Source organism: Squalius cephalus (genome assembly GCF_949319135.1).
Source record: "Squalius cephalus genome assembly, chromosome: 22".
Classification (NCBI taxonomy): Eukaryota; Metazoa; Chordata; class Actinopteri; order Cypriniformes; family Leuciscidae; genus Squalius; species Squalius cephalus.
In genome coordinates, this window is record NC_137143.1 from 7928978 (window position 1) to 7950503 (window position 21526).

The 21526-nt window shown below is 40.8% G+C and overlaps 1 protein-coding gene across 1 annotated transcript in view; it reads left to right on the forward strand.

Annotated features, from left to right (window-relative positions):
• The window catches only part of nwd1 (NACHT and WD repeat domain containing 1), a gene marked incomplete at its 5' end in the record, with an annotated part of 36301 nt that overhangs the window by 7306 nt on the left and 7469 nt on the right, over positions 1-21526 (forward strand). The window contains 9 exon segments of the mRNA XM_079856776.1: positions 13586-13789; positions 14082-14241; positions 14346-14463; positions 15659-15823; positions 17207-17404; positions 17527-17649; positions 19750-19952; positions 20142-20402; positions 20480-20570. Coding sequence (XP_079712902.1) covers positions 13586-13789; positions 14082-14241; positions 14346-14463; positions 15659-15823; positions 17207-17404; positions 17527-17649; positions 19750-19952; positions 20142-20402; positions 20480-20570 — 1523 coding nt within the window.

Genomic DNA, 21526 nt, shown 5'->3' on the forward strand with positions numbered 1-21526 from the left:
AGTACAGTGGAGGCCAGCAGCACAAACACAAAAAGTGGGCTGATCTAGTGAAAAGGCCTTTTTAAAGCTTGACAAAGGACAGCCCTATGCAGGCTGGTTCACCCAATGAGAAGGGTAGAATTTCTGGTGGGAGTTTCCTCTGTCACCAGGATTTACAAGCCTTTGTCTTAAGAGTGCTCATTCGGCTGGCATGCTGAATTGGTGTTTGATGACACAACTACGAAAGATTCTTGTAATACTAATATGTTGCACAGCAATTGCCATATCATGTACACAATCATTTCAATCTTCAGAGTACCAATTTATCGAGACCAAACATGGTATAAGTGGGTTACATTGACCGTTGGTCCTGTAATAACTACATAGTGTCAAAGAGATCATAGTATCAACAGAATTATTAAAAGACAAAACACATAACAGTAAATCATTCTCAAAATGTTCTGGAATGCATGTTAATTTCATGTTAGTCAATTCATCAATAAATGAATGCAGGAGAGTCTGTTTAGCAGATTGTTTATGTCTTTCCATGGTCTTTCTCTTGCATTTGGCCACATTCTTTAACACCCATAAAACCTTATCTGATCGTAAAAACTCTCTGTGTTCCCTGTAACAAGACACTGTCCTGCCAGTGTGTTAGCCTCATTTGGGATGTTAGTTTTTGGTGAAGGTTTCACAGTGAGTTTGCTGGATTATTCATTAAATAAATGAATAATTTGTGTGTGTCCGATTGGTCCAGACGCTACATATTTCCCCCCTTTCGCTCGTTGTTGTCCCTCTCAAGGACAACCACGAACGACGTTGAAAGTGCAGAAAGATCAGACACACCTCTGTCATACAAGGCTGAAAGGCCATGGTGGCCTCTGGTTGCTTGTGTTTCCTGGAGCGGGGGTCGTTCCATCAGGTGATGTAGACAGTAGCCAAGTACAAGTCTTTGAGTTGGTGCAGCAGGTGTCGAGGCAGCAGGTGCCTTGACAGAGTGTCACCTGTCATTCTGAAGCCCATTAGTTTTGGGGCAGGTGTTTGCTTGTGGTTGCAGGAAGTGGTTAGGGCTCTATGTAGCATAGAGAGATTTTCAGGCCGACCTAGTGCTGGTGGCAGGAGGTCAGAAGGTAGTTGTTAACCTCTCAGTCACGAGAAGTCTGAAGGATTGGAGTGGTGCTCTGTCCTTATGGCGGTGCTGATGTGAGCTTGCCTAAGCTGGGGTAGGCAAGGAGTTGGATGCTTGTACTTTACAGGACTCCTCTGGTGAGTCCTGTTCAGGGAGCTGGTTTGTGTGTGTCAGCAGCTCCTGTAGCTCTGCGTCCGGTGCGTCCAGCTGTCCTTGTGGAGGGTGCTGTCCTCCATGGCTTCTCCAAGGGGCTTGGCTGGTACCTGGGTTGTTGACTTAGTGACAGTTCTGCGCTGGTGCTGGGCATGCTCAGTCCAGCTGCGTTGAATCTGGTTTGAAACTCAGTCTCTAGCTGGTGTGTGAGGCTTTGAGCACAGGTCCACTCCTTGTGGGATGCTGTGATCTTTATGTAAGGTTGTGTACCTTCTGTTCCACACCCATAAGGTGGGGTAAGGAGATGATACTCTTGATCAGCCTGGTGAGGCTATAACTCTGGCTTGGGTCATGGGTCGTTGGTCCTCTTCTCTCAAGGTGCAGTTACGTTTGGCTCTGGTGCTGTAGGATGTCAGCCGCCTGGGTGGAACAGTGTTCCTCACGATGGCTTGTCAGTCCATTTGGTCTCCTGTCTGGTTAGGGTCAGGTTAAACAGAGGATCTGCGACATTTTGGCACACTAGGGGTAAGAGACTAATGCATGACCCTAAAGAGTTCAGAGCTAAGGTTTAATAGGTTAGCTAGATATGTAGCATAAAGCTAGGTGTTTATGTGTAGCTTGTCAAGTGTGTCTTGTATCCTTATCATCTTAGCTGTGGGTGTTAGTAGGCTAAGACTTTTTTTCTGGAAAGGGCATAAGCCAAGAGGAAATAAATGACTTAAGATGGTTCTTACGGCTAAATTATTTCTCTGGACTTAACTGGTGGTTCACAACGGGCTTGACGAAGTGAATGATAGGAGGAAAAGGACAGTTTTCCTATTCAGATTATGCTTATTATCAATCCTCAGGATTATAGTTATGCCCTAGTAATCGTTGAGATTACTTGTTTTGCAGGGTCATAAAAATGAGTGCACTTGTTGAAAATAAACAAAACCACAAATAAAGGTGTCTCTGGTTCCTTTCTGGGCCCAATGGGGACTGGAACCACATAAGAACAAGAGGGGAAATGTAAATAAATCAAATAAATGAAAGAATAGACAAGTGAATAGCTGACGGCTATTATTATCAAAGTAAAATAAAATAAAAAGGACTTAAATAAGTGATCAAAACAGCGGGAATGATCTGAAATTGGGAATAATCAATAGCACGAGTGGCTAAACTTTTGATGTGTTTGGACCAGACTCCATAGTGGGTCACAGCTGCTGTGTGTTCAAGACACACAATCCCTGTGTGTGTGTCCTTACAAAAGTTTAGTCAACATGCTGATGAAAATTCTCATTACTATAAGAGTTATCCTCTAGCTACACAGTGTACATGTAATTAAATTTAGATTTAATTTACAAGGTAACTGCAAATTTAGCCGACAGCACTCAGCAAGGACTACTCCTAAACTAGTGGCGGTAAAATTCAGCTTGGAAGAATTGAAAGTAAGGAAAGAGAAAGTGAGAGATCAGAACCCTAACTGGGGTTAAAGGAAAAGTATGTTAGATAACTTTGCACTGTGCACAGCACAAGCTGTAGTTAAAGGCTTCAAGTAAATGATGCTAACCGCTAACTGTAGCAGTTATTATTTAGCTTGGTCTAAGCTGAACGGACGCTAGGTTAGGTTGGCCTAGCCATCTAGGCTGATTTGTTTACAATATGACGTTACGCGTTTGCACTTCCTGTGACAAGTCGTTGTCAAGGGAACCATGTCAGAGCAATTCAACAGTCTATGACGAATGTCTGTACATTTGAAATGAGTCATACATGTTTAAACAAGTTAAAATGTGGCGCCTATACTTTGAGTCTTTCCAAAACTTGATGTTACATTCAGTAAAATGCAAATGTGGTTTGGCATTTGAAACTTTTACTCGTGTAACGCTTCTCTTTACTTTAAAAAAACTACTTCTACTTGTTTAAAAAGTAAGGAAATGGATTTGCTGTAAGTTAAAGCTTGTCTAAGCATACAAGGTTACGTCCATCTCATGCATAAATATTGACTTTCAGCGAGTGAAACAATTTTGATCACTAGGTAGCTCTGCTTGTAGATGCAGCCCAAAATTTAGATGAATTACATCAATCTAACAATAATTTGTAAGGCCTTTACATTGTAGAAAGGAGGGGGCATCACCCAAGTCTACGTGTATATAACACTGTACTGAGATTTCTTCGTCCTAACAGATTAAACAATGCTGCACTTTGGATTTCTCCAATCAAGCAGAATAATAAATACCGGTACAGCATGCCGCTGAGTTGAGCTTCCTTTGTCAAACAGTCTAACGCTTTAATGCTGAAATTGCCGATACTAGTTAAAAATCTATGACTTTTTATTCTTAGTAGAGATGTCAATTACAGCTATCGTTTTATCTGCACTTAAACAAGCCAGTAACTAGTGATCAAAGTGTGTATCGCATGTTGTATCCTATTTGGATCGGAATGATCAAATGCGCACTTTTAGGATAACAGTAGTTTAAACGAAGGGACGCTAGGTTGTGTTAGTTTACGCAGCTCACGTGGTTTGCTTACTATCTCACGTCAGGGTGACGCATGCCCTATTTACAGTTAGTATGTCATGTGACAAGTCATTGTCATGGAAACGAACATGCGGCAGTGCCAATTTCAAACAGCAGGTGGCAAATGTCTGTATGGTTCAAAAGCAGTGCATAGTCTGTTGGCACGTGAGGCTTACACATGCATTCAAAATTTTCTTTAAATCAGTAAAATTCTAATTTTACTACTGCAGCTTCCTACTTCTTTTGAACACACATTTCTTCTACTTTAAAAGTTCTATGTCCTATGCTGACTATGAACTTTGTAGCAGAGGCTTGCATTGTGGTCAAGCAGTGTGCCTTCTGGTTTGTTTGCGGTTCAGAGTCACTGGGGTCTTAGGAACCCTTTCTGACGAGGCCTTGTGTTAAAGGGCTTCTGCATCAAGTCACACATCGTTGAGTGGGCATTGCGTGGGGCGGCCAAAAATGGTGACTAACCAGGGTAAGCTCGTTCGGAGTCTGTGGTAGTAACACAGGCACTTTTAGGTCTGTTTGGTGTCTGGGCAGTGCCCAGTCTGCATTCAGACTCTTAAGTCTGAGAATCCTTTTATGATGGCTTGTTCCAGCTGCTGGTGGTGCCACAGCCAAAGCCAGAATCTTGGTGTGTCACACCGGTCGAAGACTGCAGGTGAAAATCAATGTCTCATAGATTGGCAGGGATGTTTCTGACCATTCGCTTGAGATCTTGGAGTATCACTTCATGTGTCATTTCAGGGTTTGTCTGAATTAAACCTTTTCCTCTGCGCCTGCAGAGGCTCTCAGGACACTGGCGGGTGACTGTCGAGCCGAGGGTTTGACTCCTCCCCCCCTTTGTGCAGGGCTGGGGGAGCTTACGCGGCTGATGTGAAGTTTAGCAGGATACATCTTTCTTGCGGGGTCTGTTTGCAGGTGGTTGGACTGTTTCAGTTCTGTTCAGGACCACATTGCGTTTGTCTATAATGTTGCAGCATTGCTGAGTCAGTGTTTGGACTTCAGCTCTGGCTGGACACTGATGGCTTTAGTGTCTCTCTTTGAGCTCAGCCAGTTCTTTAAGTTCTTTGATTGACAGTTCTTTACCCGTCTTTTGGCAGGTGCTCCGCAGCTGTCAGCTGCCTGAAGACTGGTGAACTCTTCCAGTTGCTGCGCTCTGTTAGGGTCTTTGCATCTGTCCTGTGCCTGCTGATGCTGAGCAGGGTTCGTTCTCTGTGGAATTCTGTGGCTGGCAGCGTTAGTTCATTTATCTCCTGTTTGAGGCCTGCAGGAGTGTGGCCAAGGAGAAGATGATGCTGGTCAGCTCTTGGTGGCTCAGGCTGGGTGTCAGACGTCCGCTTTCGTTGTCGTCTAACGGTTCCCTTCTCTGCCTCGGCAGGTCATTGTCTGCTTCAGGCTGGAGGATGTTGAGGACGTGGCTCTGCCGGTTTCCAGGTGGTTCTGGTGGGTGGCAGGGCTGGATGTCTGAGGCCTACTGGCATACTTGTGGGAACACAAGAGAGGAGTGGCAAAGGCAAATGCAAGTTTCTACAGAGGTGGTAAGCTCTGTGGGAGAACAGCTATGTGGGCCATTAAATTTAGTGTTGGGTGAACACACAACCCAAGGGTCTTGAGTATTCAAGTTGATGTGCTTTAAGCAGCATCGACTGATGACTGGCCTTTTACATGTCATAAAACTATTACTCAAAACTGATGGTTCTTTTCACATGTTGTACTACGAGAGTACCAAATAAAGTAACACCAAAATAAGAGATAGGGTGAAACCAGAAAGGAAGAGGAAGAAAGGAGTGTTTTACCTATTTAAGTTTAGCTAGGAGACATAGGTAAACAGGTGTTGCTTATGAGTTAGGCTGCAGACTAAACTAGCAGGGACACATCAAACGTCAAGGTCGACAGAAGAAGAAACAACGGGAAGTGTTTCCAGTTCTGTCTGGGGCCTACTGTGCGTTTGCGTTGTCCGTACTTCATGTACTTAGCTTGGTGCTAAGGAGTGAGGAGGGGTAAAACACAGACAGGAAGTAGGATATTAATGACCTGTGTAACTCACTAAGGAACAACAGTCGCTAGATATTGTAATCCTATAGAGAGAGGGAAGGTGTTGATAGTAACTAAATAAGGTAAAAGCAAAGGTAGAATGTCCTTATAGCTCCAAAAAACTAAAAGGAGAGGCAAAAAATTGATTTAGTTACATTTCAAATTTAGTTAAACTTTATTTAGCTGAATATGAAAATTCAGGCTGAAACAAAGTAAGTAAATAACTGAAATAAAATCAAAATAAAGAGTAAACAGGGAGTGTCCTCATAGCCCTGATAACCAAAAGGGAAATTGAATAAGCAAATTGATTTAATTAAATTTCAAATTTAATTAAATTCAACTTAACTGAATAAGAATATTCAGGCTCATCAGGTGTAAATACCCAAAATAAAATAGGGGTAGACTTAAGTCGAAATAAATGAAACACAAATAAAAACCAAGGTATCTGGGTTTCAACTAAAAGTGAAACCAAAAGGGAGGGGGTCGAGAGAGAGAGAGAGGGTGGAGTAGTTTAAACAGCCTATGATACGTGCTTCGTGAAGCTCGGAAACCAGGGTAAATCATTTGTCTCAAATCAGTGATTCTGAGCATGTATCAGACTGTTAAAGTCACGGCATTTCAGTAAACGGGCTTTGTTGCGCGTCATAGATATTTAGAAATTATTCTAAATTTCAACGGTTCGTGAACTTGTTGACAGCGTGTATTTGATTTCTATGTGATCTTGTATCACTTTATAGATTCGTACACATTTAATGACGCATTTGATAAAAGGAAGAGGCGAATTGAAAAGTCTCTTATTGGTCTGATTGACCAAGCTTTCATAAAAACGAGCCCTACAGTTTATTAAAATATCGTGCCTTGAAAGACACCTCATATTAAAAGGTATTATAAAGTTTGTGTATTGCCATTACTTCCTTACACCTTTGATCAAACCTTTGCGATTGGTTTGTGAAAAATGTTTCATTGAGTTGAGTTTTCTCTACACTTGCACTCTTCTGACCAGCAGGGGTCGCCAACGAGGGCGCTTCAAAACAAAGAGTCATTTGTGACGCAATTGACTCCTTTGATTCAAAGCCTCGGGGAGCTTTGACTCTTGCTACTCGTGTTCAAATCACTATCCCTTTGGTTCAAGGGTTACACTTTACACTCGCATGTGTCTAAGTTTTAGCTGGCGCTAAAAGCTATCAGTAAAGGGCTTTAACTTGTATGTGTGTAGGGTTGCTACGGAGCAAGCTTTACACAAGGGTCTGTGAAGTTTTGTGCTGTTATCAGATTGTCAAAGTGCCTGCTCGCACTTTCCGGTGTCATGTGTTGCTAAGAGACCCATGCCAACCAACAACACAAATCGAACGGAGCAGCGATCGGGTTGTGATGAAGGTTTGCATTGAGAACTCCAGCTTAAACACATGAAGTAGCATGCCAATGATGCAACTCTTTCACAAATCAAACAGCACAGTCCCTTTACAGACAATGGCAAATTACTAGTTAGCTAGGCTAGAATTTATACCACTAATTCGACGTGATTGTTTCATATGAGCGGTTCAATATGAATACAATGACGTAACGAATAATAATAAGGCCTTAATCGGTGAGGAGGAACATCACTCAAACACCTTAAAAATTGCTGAAAATGGGGATTTCTTCGCCCATCTCATTTTATTTGTTCTGGTACCATCTATACGTGCGGCTAATCTGAGATTTCTTCGACAGAGAAGGCTTACGCTCAATTTAGAACTGAAATTAGGGTTGCTTCGCTAATATCAGGAACCATTTATACGCGCGGCTAATCTGAGATTTCTTCGTCAGAGAAGGCTTACGCTCGATTTAAAACTGAAATTAGGATTTCTTCGCTAAAATCAGAATTTTCTTATCGTACGATTTAAACATGCATTATAGCATTGAGAAACTTTCTGCCATTCGTAGGAAGGCATATTCGAGCTATAGTTTTGCTGATTTAATCAGAAACTTGTACGTGCATGTATGAGATGTTAATAAAAACTTATGGGACAACATATGATTGATTACTGTCTGCTTGCATACAATGTTTAATACGATTCCCAAGATTCTCCACCATCTGTAACAATATTAGCTCAAAGTGGAAATATTAATAATAATCCATAATTACCAATTATGATTCATTATTAATATTTGGGTCAGTTAATTAGATTAACTTTGAGGTAAGCTAAATTAAATATTACAATCAATTTATCAGTTCCAAAGAACTCTTTGATTATTCATTTATTCTAAGAAAAGTGTATCTTTCATGGTCACTGAAAAATAATTATTCCTTAGCGTGTACAGCACTTAAAGCATGTAACAGGATCAAGGCCGTAAAAGGGACTTTGCATGCAAACAATGTGTATGAGAATCAGAAACCAAATGCATAATTGTGCACAAGTTTTATTAACTAAATCACAAACATGACTAAACTAAACAAAACAAACAAACAAACATACATACATTTTGTTCATACATACATGCATAGGTCAAGTGGTGAGTGTTATGGAACCGTAAACAGGAAATAGAACTATGGAGCAAGATCTATTTTAGAATGAAAAGAACCATCAGCTTATTTCATAGCACCTCATTAAATACTTGCATTGTCAGTTGCAAATCGTGGACAATTCTTGAAGTGGTTGAAATATGAGTCTGTTGGTGGGTCCGTGAGGGTCAAAAGTCATGGTGCAAGTTGCCATCTTGTGGTTCCGAAGCTGTTGTGGGTCGGAGCTTGCATGGTGGCTTCGAGCACATGGCTGTGGTGAGTCAAAGCCTGCTGTCCTGGCCTGCTGAGTGCACGCTGGCTGGTGCGGCCTCCTGAAGTGCCAGGAAGGCCAGGAGTTGATCGTTGCCAATTCAATGATGGTAAAGTTGCAGTTTTTCTGGATTGAAGAAAAGGCAGTCTATCTCCCTCTGGGGAGTGTGAAAGCATGGCAGGCAGTGCTTTGGCCTGCTGGATCCAGGGCCATGGGCCCCAGTGGTGGGGGAGGGGCCCCCAACGCGAGGAGTACAGTGGAGGCCAGCAGCACAAACACAAAAAGTGGGCTGATCTAGTGAAAAGGCCTTTTTAAAGCTTGACAAAGGACAGCCCTATGCAGGCTGGTTCACCCAATGAGAAGGGTAGAATTTCTGGCGGGAGTTTCCTCTGTCACCAGGATTTACAAGCCTTTGTCTTAAGAGTGCTCATTCGGGCTGGCATGCTGAATTGGTGTTTGATGACACAACTACGAAAGATTCTTGTAATACTAATATGTTGCACAGCTATTGGCATATCATGTACACAATCATTTCGATCTTCAGAGTACCAATTTATCGAGACCAAACATGGTATAAGTGGGTTACATTGACCGTTGGTCCTGTAATAACTACATAGTGTCAAAGAGATCATAGTATCAACAGAATTATTAAAAGACAAAACACATAACAGTAAATCATTCTCAAAATGTTCTGGAATGCATGTTAATTTCATGTTAGTCAATTCATCAATAAATGAATGCAGGAGAGTCTGTTTAGCAGATTGTTTCTGTCTTTCCATGGTCTTTCTCTTGCATTTGGCCACATTCTTTAACACCCATAAAACCTTATCTGATCGTAAAAACTCTCTGTGTTCCCTGTAACAAGACACCGTCCTGCCAGTGTGTTAGCCTCATTTGGGATGTTAGTTTTTGGTGAAGGTTTCACAGTGAGTTTGCTGGATTATTCATTAAATAAATTAATAATTTGTCCGATTGGTCCAGACGCTACATTATTAATCTGTGAGAAAGTATGCCAGGGTCACACTCACACTTTCCTGTTCTGGATCAATTAACTCAATGGAGCAAGAGTACGATCTGACCTTTGAGCAGCAATTAATTTATCAAGAGACCATAGAGAATGTAACCGTGCATGCCGAGAAAACCTCAGGATACTTCAGAACACTGTCATCAACAGTAGCAATGAGCGTCACAGATACAACTTCAGGTGGCACATTAGGACAACTACATCCAGCTAAATAATTTCCTAAAACGAAGGTTACATCAGGAATTGGAAGAGATGGATGAACAACCACTACCACATCACGTCACCAATTCTGATTTCAAGTCAACTCTTTGTGATGGAACCTCCATAATTCCCATTTCATGAACGGGCAGAAGTTCACCCAGTCCCGGAACAGACGCAGTTCCACTTGGCAGGAAAGGTCCATATCCAGTCTTGTCAGGATGAATAATGCAGTCAGATGTATTACCATCAGGTTTTGAACAGAAGTCACCCGAAACTAACCCAATGGGTTTTGGATTAGACTTCCTTTCAAGAACAGGACAGTTTGCAATCAAATGACTGGAAGCCTTATAATAAATACAGACTCTATCACCAAACGAAACAATAGGCTTACTACTGAGTGTTGAAGTGGAACAGCATTGTCACAGTTGTGTTCTGTCTGAGTCTTGTTTTCCTTAGTCACATGTCTTCCTTTGTTCTGTTCTCCTACCACTCCTTTGTTTCCACAGTAACCCTTATTAGTGGGAACCCTTATTAGTTCATCTGTCACAAGTCTTGTCAGCTGTCTCGTTTCCCTGATCTGTTTCTCCTTGTATTTAAGCCCTTTGTGTTACCTTGTTCATTGTCCGATCTCTGTCGTATTAAGTGTGTGTGAACCTTCTGCCTGTCTTCTATGTACCTGTAAGATTTATATTGTGAGTAAAAGTTTGCATTGGAACTTTTGATTCTCCTTCGTCTTCTTCTGCCTGCACCACACCGTGACAGAAAATCGGACCGGCCAACATGGACGATAGGGTGAGCATTATCGTCATGGCTCAGGAGAGCCAAAACTTTTTTCATTCGTCAAGGACTTTTGCCGCCTTGCTGTCACCAGCACCCTCGATGACGAGAGCCTGAGCACCTTGTTCAGGATCGGGGCCACATTCAACTATCCAATCGACCTCCCTGACACCACAGGACTAGAATGGAGGGAGACTGTCATCCTGTTCCTGTTCATAGATCTGTTCCTGCCCCAAGGACTGTCCATATTCCCAGATCTTTTTCTGAGCCTGTATCTGAATCTGTTCCCGAGCCTGTATCTGAATCTGTTCCCAAGCCTGTATCTGTTCCCGAGCCTGTATCTGAGTCTGAGCCTGAGCCTGTTCCCGAGCCCGAGCCTGTTCCCGAACCTGAGCCTGTTCCTGAACCTGAGTCTGTCCCCGAGCCAGAATCGGTTCCTGAATCCCCACCCAGCCTCCCTCTCCCACCTCCTCCCATCTGCCACCTCTCAACCCTTCTTCCGCCACTGCCTGTCAGCACCTCAGCTCATCAAACCACCTTCGAGGAGGTGGGGTCGCCGTGGGTCTGCCAGCCTGCAGCTCCAGTCTGGTCAGTGGGTCCCCGGTCTCCGCCTCCAACCTCCGTGACCAGGACTATACCTCAGCCCGTCGATCCATCAGCTCAACCTTGGCTCCTACCTCCCTCATCTCCACTGTGGCCCATCAGTTCACCAGCTCCTCCAGGCTCCCTAGTCCTCTGTCGCTTTGGCTCCATCGAGGCCTTCTGGATCCCCGCCTGCGCCTCGGTCGCCAGAGCCGTCGGCATCGCCATGTCCCTCGGGATCCTCAGCATCGCCCTGGCTTGTCGGCTCTCCAGCTCCATCCGGGTCGCCCCCCTGGAGTCGTCAACCCTTTCTCTACCATGGCTCCTCCCCACGTCGTCTCCATCCTGGCTGTCTGCACAGCCGCCTGCACAACCTGCTCCACCCTGGCCACCTGCACAGCCTGCTCTGGCCTGGTCCCTCCTGCCTTCTGTCTGCCCTCACCTACTCTTCGGCTTCCTCCCTCCCTCCTTTTTGATTGAACTTTTGATTCTCCTTCGTCTTCTTCTGCCTGCACCACACCGTGACAAGCATGTGCTTTATCCCACGATTTCTCTTTATACGTTAAAATAAAGTCATCAGCTAAGGTAGCGGCTTTGTGGAGTGTATCGGCCTTCTGTTCATTTATGTAGGTAGAAAGAGCAGCAGGTAAGCAATTCTTATATTCTTCCACCAAAATGAGTTGTCTTATTTGTTCCTTATTTGTTTAAACTTTTTGAGACGAGCACCAACGGTCAAACATTATTTCTTTCTCTTGCTCAAACTCAAAGTAGGTCTCACTGGGAGACTTCGAACAATGTCTGAAACGCTGTATATACGCCTCTGGAACTAGCTCATAAGCTTTTAATATAGCAGCTTTCACTACCTTATAATCTGCAGATTCCTCTACAGATAATGCCGCATAGGCTTCTTGCGCCTTACCAGTAATTGCACATTGCAGTAGCAATGATCAAATGTTTTCGGGCCACTTTAAGAAAACAGATCCACACACTTACAATAGTGAAAACAGAAACACTATCATTTAACCTGAAAATTGTGCAAGCAATTAGACCATCAAATCGCTCTCACTGAAGATTATCAATTCACCCAACTAAACAGAATATGAACTAAATTTGGCCGCTACATGAAATTACCACAATAATTCTACAGGTTTGAAAATGAGTTTCAAAATCACTAGTGTAACTAAAAGCAATTCCACAACACAATTTTATTTACCTTATTTAAACATTCATTTTATACCCTCTTCAGTGGCATTAGGGGCTTGGGGCAACTTTAAACACTGAAATCATGAAATCCTGCGCACTGTTCCAATTGACGAACAGCTGCAGGTGAACTGAAGCATACCCCCATTCCGAATAACCACTAAACATAAAAAAGACAAAATAACAAAGTAGCAGGTCCAAACCTACCTGGCGACTACAAAAACTATACTCACATGGGATCACATTAGTTACTGGCACATGAAAACAGTTGAAAATAACATAAACGTAATAGTTTTGGACGAGCCCCCAATTATGTTACGGTCACAGCCATAAATTAGAAGAGGGTCAACACAAAAGGCTCGATCCAATTGGGGTTTTATTTATGAACAATAATCGTAACATAAGATGTGGGAGCAAATGAACAGGGAAAACAGAAAAACAATGAAAAACGAGCGCAACTAGACCGCTGCACAAATCCCGCCGCCCAGGTGTAGCAATGAGGCTCCTTATATATCCATGCTCATCCAGTCATGGATATGGGAGTCTGCTCATAAGACACAGGTAACAAACATTTCCAACCACTAGAGAGCAGACAAACCATTAAGAAAGAAAAAAGTAACCAGTCAAACTACATGCACATGTAACAGTTGTGTTAAATGTACGCTCAAGCATGTTCGCTTGACGTGCAAGAACCAATGAGGTACATTCTCGTGTTACGCAGAATGTTTGAGGTTCAGCAAGAGGTTTGTTCTTGCGCATCAAGCATTGTTATGTTCGCTGATCAATGATAATTTGTGAATAAAAGACTAAATTCACGACTAAATTTGTGTCTCCAGAAAATTTGGGCTAAACCACTCAATTCATATGGATTAATTTTATGATCTATGAACTTTTTGAAGCGTCTAAGTGGTAGTTGCGTAGGTGTCTATGGAGGGACAGAAAGCTCTAAGATTTCATCAAAAAGATCTTCATTTGTGTTCTGAAGATGAACGAAAGTCTTATGGGTTTGGAACGACATGAGGGTGAATAATTAATGACAGAATTTTCATTTTTGGGTGAACTATCCCTTTAAGTAGCCTCTGTGCCACATTAAGAAATCTGCATAAATGCACTTGTGGTATATTTGCAGCTTTCGATGAGTCAAATACTAGCCTTCATAATTGGCAGGTCTAACTCTTATTTTTGACATTTCACACAATAACAGAAGTCTAAGTTTTTAAATGTAATTATTTGCCTTTTACATATTCAACAGACATGGACTATCAGAGGCAGAGTTACAGGATGTCTTGTCGTTAGATAATGACGTTCTGGCCGAGATCTATAAGTACTGGCTTCCTCCAAGCCACACACTCTTGCGATTCCCGCGTCTTCATTGGTCACGTCTCCGACATGACCTGAGAGCTCATCTGGCGGAGAGATGGGAGGGGGGTGTTATTCTACTGGGTTTCGCTCACAGGTAAAGGTTTGGACATTTGAAAATTTTCTAAACTACAATCAGTCTCAGTGAAATGTAATGTTTTCTTTCCTGATTGCATAAATGGAATGGAGAAAAAGCAGATGGAAAATTTAAGTTTCAAAAATTGAAATGAGTGGGATCTACCAGCATGAGCTAACTGATCAATGATAACCAGTCGAAATATGACCCGTGACAATCTCTAGTCTGCAAGTGGATGGCCCTCTAGGAAAAATCCTAGTGCTCCCTATGCCTATTTTATCACTGTTCTCATCTTAGCCTTTACTTTTCTTAGGCAGTTCACAGAGCTGGTAAGAAAGAGATATTTGTCACGCGATGTGAAAGCTGACATGCACTCCATCCTTGCCGAGTATTTCTCAGGACAGTGGAGTAAAGGGCAGCTCAGGCCTATTCTTCTGCCCTCACTAACCACACTGCTAAATGCTGACAGAAAGGTATTGTTCAAGGTCACAAAATCAGCATTGTCAATTTTTTTTTAGATGTAAGTAACCTATATATTTACAATTTTTTGGGTGGTAAAACACGCTATATTTTCAAGGTACCACCCCAGCCCTTGTGGTTTACTGGAGAAATTGCCAATTTACGGAAGCTTCATGAACTGCCCTATCACCTCGCTCATGCAGGCAAATGGGAGGAGCTAAGCCAATCAGTGCTCGGTGAGGTTTGAATAGGTTTACACTTTATTTCTATGGTCCACTTTAGACATTCTACTAACTAAAGGTAACTGCAACTACATGCCAACTAACTCTCATTAGGGTATTAGACTGTTACAAGACTGTTAGGTTAAGGTTAGGTGTTGGGGTTCAGGTTAGTAGAATAAGTTCTAGTCTTGTAACATGTAGTTGCAAAGTTGCTTACAGATTGTCTGTTGATGGACCATAAAAATTGCTAGCAGATATTAAGCATACAGTCTACTAACACTCTAATGACTGCTAGTTGACATGTAGTTGCTTATTGCTTATATACACTGAACAAAATTATAAACGCAACACTTTTGTTTTTGCTCCCATTTTTCATGAGCTGAACTCAAAGATCTAAATCTTTTTCTATGTACACAAAAGGCCTATTTCTCTCAAATATTGTTCACAAATCTGTCTAAATCTGTGTTAGTGAGCACTTCTCCTTTGCCGAGATAATCCATCCACCTCACAGGTGTGGCATGTCAAGATGCTGATTACACAGCATGATTATTGCACAGGTGTGCCTTAGGCTGGCCACAATAAAAGGCCACTCTAAAATGTGCACAAAGGAGAAGTGCTCACAAAAAGCAAATCTAAAATAAGAGGTCTATACATGAAATTCATTGACGAACATGTAGACTTTACTTTGCAAATTTTAAATAAATTAATATGTAATAAATAAGATGAGCCATGACACAATTACTTTGTTCCACTAAAAGAACACAGCATAACACCATTTTGAGTTTTGCTAGGTTGTTTATTATCCTTTGGTATTATTTTATTAACAAAAGTCATCATATGGTCTGTTTGAACTGTTTTTTATTTTATTTGTAATAAAGTATGCAATTTACTTGTAATAAGATACATACATGCACATTATGTGAAGTTATACATGTGTCTCTTTTCATCTGATCACAGTATTGCTTGCACTTCCCTTCAAAAGTATACATTTCGTTTAAAAAAATTGTCAAATCTATTGTATTTTCTCTCAATATTCCCTAAAGAAAGGAATGGGTAAATGGTTACCGTATGTTATATAGTAACCCTATACTGTTATCCCATCCCCACTAAATCTCATCCCTACTAAATGACCAACTGACAACTGTTCTTTGTATTGTGTTTTATGTTTTGGTAAATTTTGGTAAAGATAATTGTGCATTTATTCTCACAGGCAGTCTGGATTGGTTGTGTTGTAAAACTCTGCAGTGTGGCGTGAGCTGTGTTATTCAGGACCTGTCGCTTTGCACTGATCTCACAGAATGCCCTGAGACACAAATGCTGAAAGAGACATTTCTGCTGCTTAAGCCCTCATTAGATTTTAGCGATGGCCAAGTTGGTAAGTACGGGGCTTCCGTAGGCTGTGTCCCACCAATGATATTAATGTAATATATGGAAATAAGAATCTATTTGTAAGGCAATATTTAGCTTGTTTGTTTTAAAATTCATTAAAATTCACCATGGCTCACAATTCCAATTTCTGTCTCTAAATTATCCATAGTATTGGGTTTCATGTTTTTATGAAATTATATTTGGAGTTTTGTAGATTTTAGTTTGTCTGTGAGCTTAAGCCGGATAAACACTTAACGACTAACTGAAACATTCTAAGACTGACTGAACGCACTTACAGACTGTTTCCAACGACTTGAGCAGATTTTAAACACCGGCTGAACGCAACTCGGCGCGTTTGATCATGATCAGTAATAATTATCAAATTAAAGTCATAATCGGCCATACAATCGTTAAGTGTGTGCTCGGCTTTAGATGCCATCTATTCTAGAGGAAAGAAAACTGCACTTTTCAAGCAGTTTCATGGGGTCTTTGAAGGTGAAGTGTGCAATTTCTGTGCCATCACTGAAGTGTCATTACATCCTTCATCTTGAAATGAGTTAACTACATTTAAAATATTAAGTTTAAATATGACTATTCATTTGTCAGTTTTTAGAGCACTCTTAAAGGGATAGCTCACCCAAAAATGAATATTCTGTCATAAATTACTCACCTTCAAGTTTGAATTTCTTTCTTCTGCTGAACAAAAAGAAGATATTTGAAAGAATATTGGTAACCAAACAGTTGATGGGGCCCCCAACAGTATTTTTCCCCATCAACTGTTTGGTTACCAATATTCTTTCAAATATCTTCTATTGCAGGGTTCACCAATCTCGGTCCTGGAGGGCCGCTGTCCTGGAGAGTTTAGCTCCAACCAGCTCCAACACACCTGTTTGAAAGTTTCTAGTATGCCTAGTGAGACCTTGATTAGCTGGTTCAGGTGTGTTTAATTGGGGTTGGAGCTAAACTCTGCAGGACAGCGGCCCTCCAGGACCGAGATTGGTGAACCCTGTTCTATTGTGTTCAGCGGAAGAAAGAAATTCATACAGATTTGGAACAACTTGAACTCACCCTCAGGTTGTTCCAAATCTGTATGAAATGATTTAATATCAATGCAATAAGTGCAATATAAATGTAAAGACAGAATTGTCATTTTTGAGTGAATTATCCCTTTAAATCCTCCATAAATATTAGTGTGAGAATTTTCAGATGACATTCAAAGACTTATTTCCTTTTAGGCACACCAGTTCATCATCCTTCCACGTTCCATTTTGAAATATTATAGTTCAAGAAACATCTAAAACATCATTTTTAAAAAAAGTAACTCGTCTTTCTGTATTTTTTTTTTTAAACTTGATAATTTTCTTCTTTTTTTTTTATCTTACTCTTTTAGCTCCCTCACATTTGGTCACAGAGATCTTCGCCAGGCTGCAGGGCCTTGCTGATCTCTACCCCTCTATGATTGGTCAGTTGTGCTCTCAGTGCATGGACTGGTTTGGATCCTGTACTGACCCAGTGCTTGTGCCCAAATGCAGCTTCTTTCAGGCCCCTGGGGGCCCACTAAAGAGTACCCTCACGGGGTTCACTAAAGGTGACGCCATATAAAGGAGCTCATTCTTGCTTTTGTTAAAGTAAAACTAAACTTTCCATACATGCTGCTAATCGGCTTAGTGTGATTTCATAGCATTGTGTGTGTTTTCTTGCCTTTTGAAGGGGTAAAGACTGTTGTGCTATGCTCAAAGAGGGAGCTGCTGGTAGCGGGTTCAGAGGATGGGCTGATCATAGTCTGGAGTCTAAGCCATCTAGAGACTCTTCATACTCTTTCTGGACACACAGGTAGGTTTTAAGCATTGTAAAAAAACAGGGTGTTGCAAATCAGGGGACGTGGGAGAAATGGCTCACCCACTTTTTCTCTTGACTTGATCCCAAGCTAAATCTATACTGAAAGTGAGGAAATCTGGGCTCAACTCAAGATTTTAAACTAACATTTTTAATAATTTCATGACACATTCACATGTTCAAGATTCTATGATGCCAGTTAGTGATCACATCATGGCAACCATGCAAGTGATTAGATAAAATATTTAACCTTTTTAAGTGTTTTATTTTGACTTTGCAGCTGGACTTTAAAGTGGACTCAAACCGGTTTAATTGTGATAGTTCACTTCACATCCACACTGGTGTTTTAGGAATAATAATTATTATTATTATTATTATTATTTTAACTCTAATTACAAAAATAGAAAAGGCAACAAATATATTACTATTGTAAATTACAATTGTACTGTAAAATAAAAATAAATATATGATAATACTTTTATACTGTATTTCACTACAAGTTACACTACTGATATTTATGTAAATAATTTTTTTCATTAAATTTTTTCACTTTCAAACTTTCAAACTCTTTAAGCTGCAAACATTTTAAATGATCAGGCTTTTATTTTATTTTATTTAAATGCTGAAATGCTATAAACTTCTCAAATAACCTACACGTACATTGACACTGTCGATCATAACATACTTCTTGACAGGCTGGAAAACTGGGTGGGGCTTTCTGGGATAGTCCTAAAATGGTTCAGGTCATACTTAGATGGGAGAGGTTATTATGTGAGTATAGGAGATCATAAGTCTGAGTGGACATCCATGACATGCGGAGTCCCTCAAGGCTCAATTCTTGCACCACTCCTGTTCAACCTGTATATGCTCCCAATGAGCCAAATAATGAGAAAGAACCAAATTGCTTACCACAGCTATGCAGACGACACACAGCTCTACTTAGCCCTATCGCCTAACGATTACAGCCCCATTGACTCCCTGTGCCAATGCATTGACGAAGTCAACAGTTGGATGTGTCAAAACTTTCTTCAGTTAAACAAAGACAAAACTGAAGTCATTGCGTTTGGAAACAAAGATGAAGTTCTCAAGGTGAATGCATACCTTCACTCTAGGGGTCAAACAACTAAAAATCAAGTCAGGAATCTTGGTGTGACACTAGAGTCAGACCTTAGTTTCAGTAGTCATGTCAAAGCAATAACTAAATCAGCATACTATCATCTGAAAAATATTGCAAGAATTAGATGCTTTGTTTCCAGACAAGACTTAGAGAAACTTGTGCATGCTTTCATCACCAGCAGGGTGGATTATTGTAATGGACTCCTCACTGGCCTTCCCAAAAAGACCATAAGACAGTTGCAGCTCATACAGAACGCTGCCGCCAGGATTCTGAGCAGAACTAGAAAATATGAACATATCACACCAGTCCTCAGGTCTTTACACTGGCTCCCAGTTAAATTTAGGATTGATTTTAAAGTATTATTACTGGTATATAAATCATTCAATGGCCTAGGACCTCAATACATTGCAGATATGCTCACTGAATATAAACCCAACAGATCACTCAGATCACTAGGATCATATCAGCTAGAAATACCAAGGGTTCACTCTAAGCATGGTGAATCTGCTTTTAGCTATTATGCCAGCCGCAGCTGGAACCAGCTTCCAGAGGAGATCAGATGTGCTCCTACTGTAGTCACATTCAAATCCAGACTCAAAACACTTCTGTTTAACTATGCATTTACTGAATGAGCACTGTGCCAATGTTCGTCCGACTGTTTGTACTGTACTGTATTTTATTTTTTATTTTTCTAAACTGTTTTAATTATTCTTATTTCTTTTTATTATTTTAATTTCTTCTATGTAAAGCACTTTGAATTGCCATTGTGTATGAAATGTGCTATATAAATAAACTTGCCTTGCCTTGCCTTACATTACATTGTGTTCCCAAATGCACATTCAATGTGCAGCACATGTAGAGATGGAGTTCCCTGGTAGAAACATCATTAAAAATGCTTTAGAGTGAACACTGTTCAAGTATATGAAAATATAAAAACCTTTGGTTTAGACTTGATCTTAAATTTCTCTTTCTCTGTGTAGCGGGGGTGCTGTCCCTGAAGATGATGGATAAAACCAATAACTGTCTATCTACTGCACTTGATGGCACACTAAGAAAATGGTGTCTGATAAGTGGACAACAGCTTTTCTGCATTGCTGATGCAGTGTCTGTCCAAACACACACCACTGCACATGTCCATTTGATTGAAGAAAGGAAGATTATAATAACCAACCCAAGCAGCCTAGTATGACAAATTTCTATCATATTTTTTATCTTAAAGGAAAAGTTTAAAATGGAAATAAGGTCATTATTCACTCACCCTCACATCAAATCAATAATGACCGAATTTTTATGTTTGTGTTCCTCTAATAATTAATATAACTGTTGAATGTTGTTTGTTTATAGTTTTTTGTTCCCATCCTTTTGTTACTAGGTTAAAGCTTGGCACTTGGACACTGCTGAGCCCCTGTATGAGGTGACCGGAGAGGTTTGTTCTGTTCTTGGTGTTGTGGGAGATGCCGTAGCATGCATATGCAGTGAGGGGACACTCTGTTTTTATGACACTGACACTGGCGTGCAGAATTCCCAGACCCCCCTACCCTGCTCTGTTGGACACCACAATATCACCTGCTCTCTGACACTCACCAAATACTCCAAGATACTCATTGCTTTTGGGGAAGGCCGTCTACATTCGGTATGTACCTTGTTTCTGTAAAGACCGAGCAAAATGTAGAATTTCAGCTTTATTCGAAGGTGTTTGTGTGTGTGCAGGTATGGAGCCATGGAATTGAGTCTGTGGTTGATCTTCCCTCTCCAGCTTTCTTCCTCAGAACATCTGAGGATGAAAAACTGCTTTTTGCAGGTGCCTTTACACGTGTCACTGTCTGGTTATCTTTTCTCATTTATTAATCACTCTTGAAGTGTGCACCACTAATATAAAACAGGCCCCTTATTCTTCCATTAATCAGCCATTACCATTAGTCGAGCCAAAATGTTGGGTCAGTGTTTCGATTGAAACAAGGCCGTATCCAAAATGAAAACCTAAGCCCTTGCAGTCTTCCTCCGAGTCCACACTTTCAATATCGGATAGAAGTCTGCTGTGGAGATCGCTTCAGTGCGGGCTCGTAAAAGTGCGCATTGAGGGCGCATAACACACACATGGTGGCCATTGTAAGTCTGCAAGACCACAAGTGCACAAGAATTGTGCCATTTGGGACATGGCCAAAAGACCACGTTTACACTTGTCAGGAAATCAAGATATGAATGGCTGAATTGTTCTTCAGATTAAAATACCAGTATCCCCTTCTCTCTGTTTATTAGGAGAACTTTCAGAGCGTGAGGCTGTACCACATTACGTAAAATTTGTTTATATCGCGCTCATACTTTTCAAGAAAGCTATTCTTGGAACAGTGGAAAACTAAACCAATATTAAACATTAATAAGTGGTTAAATTTACTATTAGAACACATGGCAATGGAAACATTGCCACCATAGCAAGAAAAAGCACTAGAGCCTATTTGAAAATGTGGTCTCCGTGTTTTTTTTTTTTTTTTTTTTTTTTTTTTTTAGTATAGGAGTGTTTCACACTGATAGTTAATTTTGTGAAAACCCTATTCAGACATATGTATAACTTAAATATTTCATACCCCCCCCCCCCTCTTAATTTCAATAAATTGAAGTACATTATGTATTAATTTTCATATGTAGAATTAAGATACATCTGTGTATTAGCAGTTTTATTTTATATTAGCATATATTTGAGTCATTTGAGTAAGTAAATAAAAAATAATAAATATTATATGGAATAACTGAATGGCT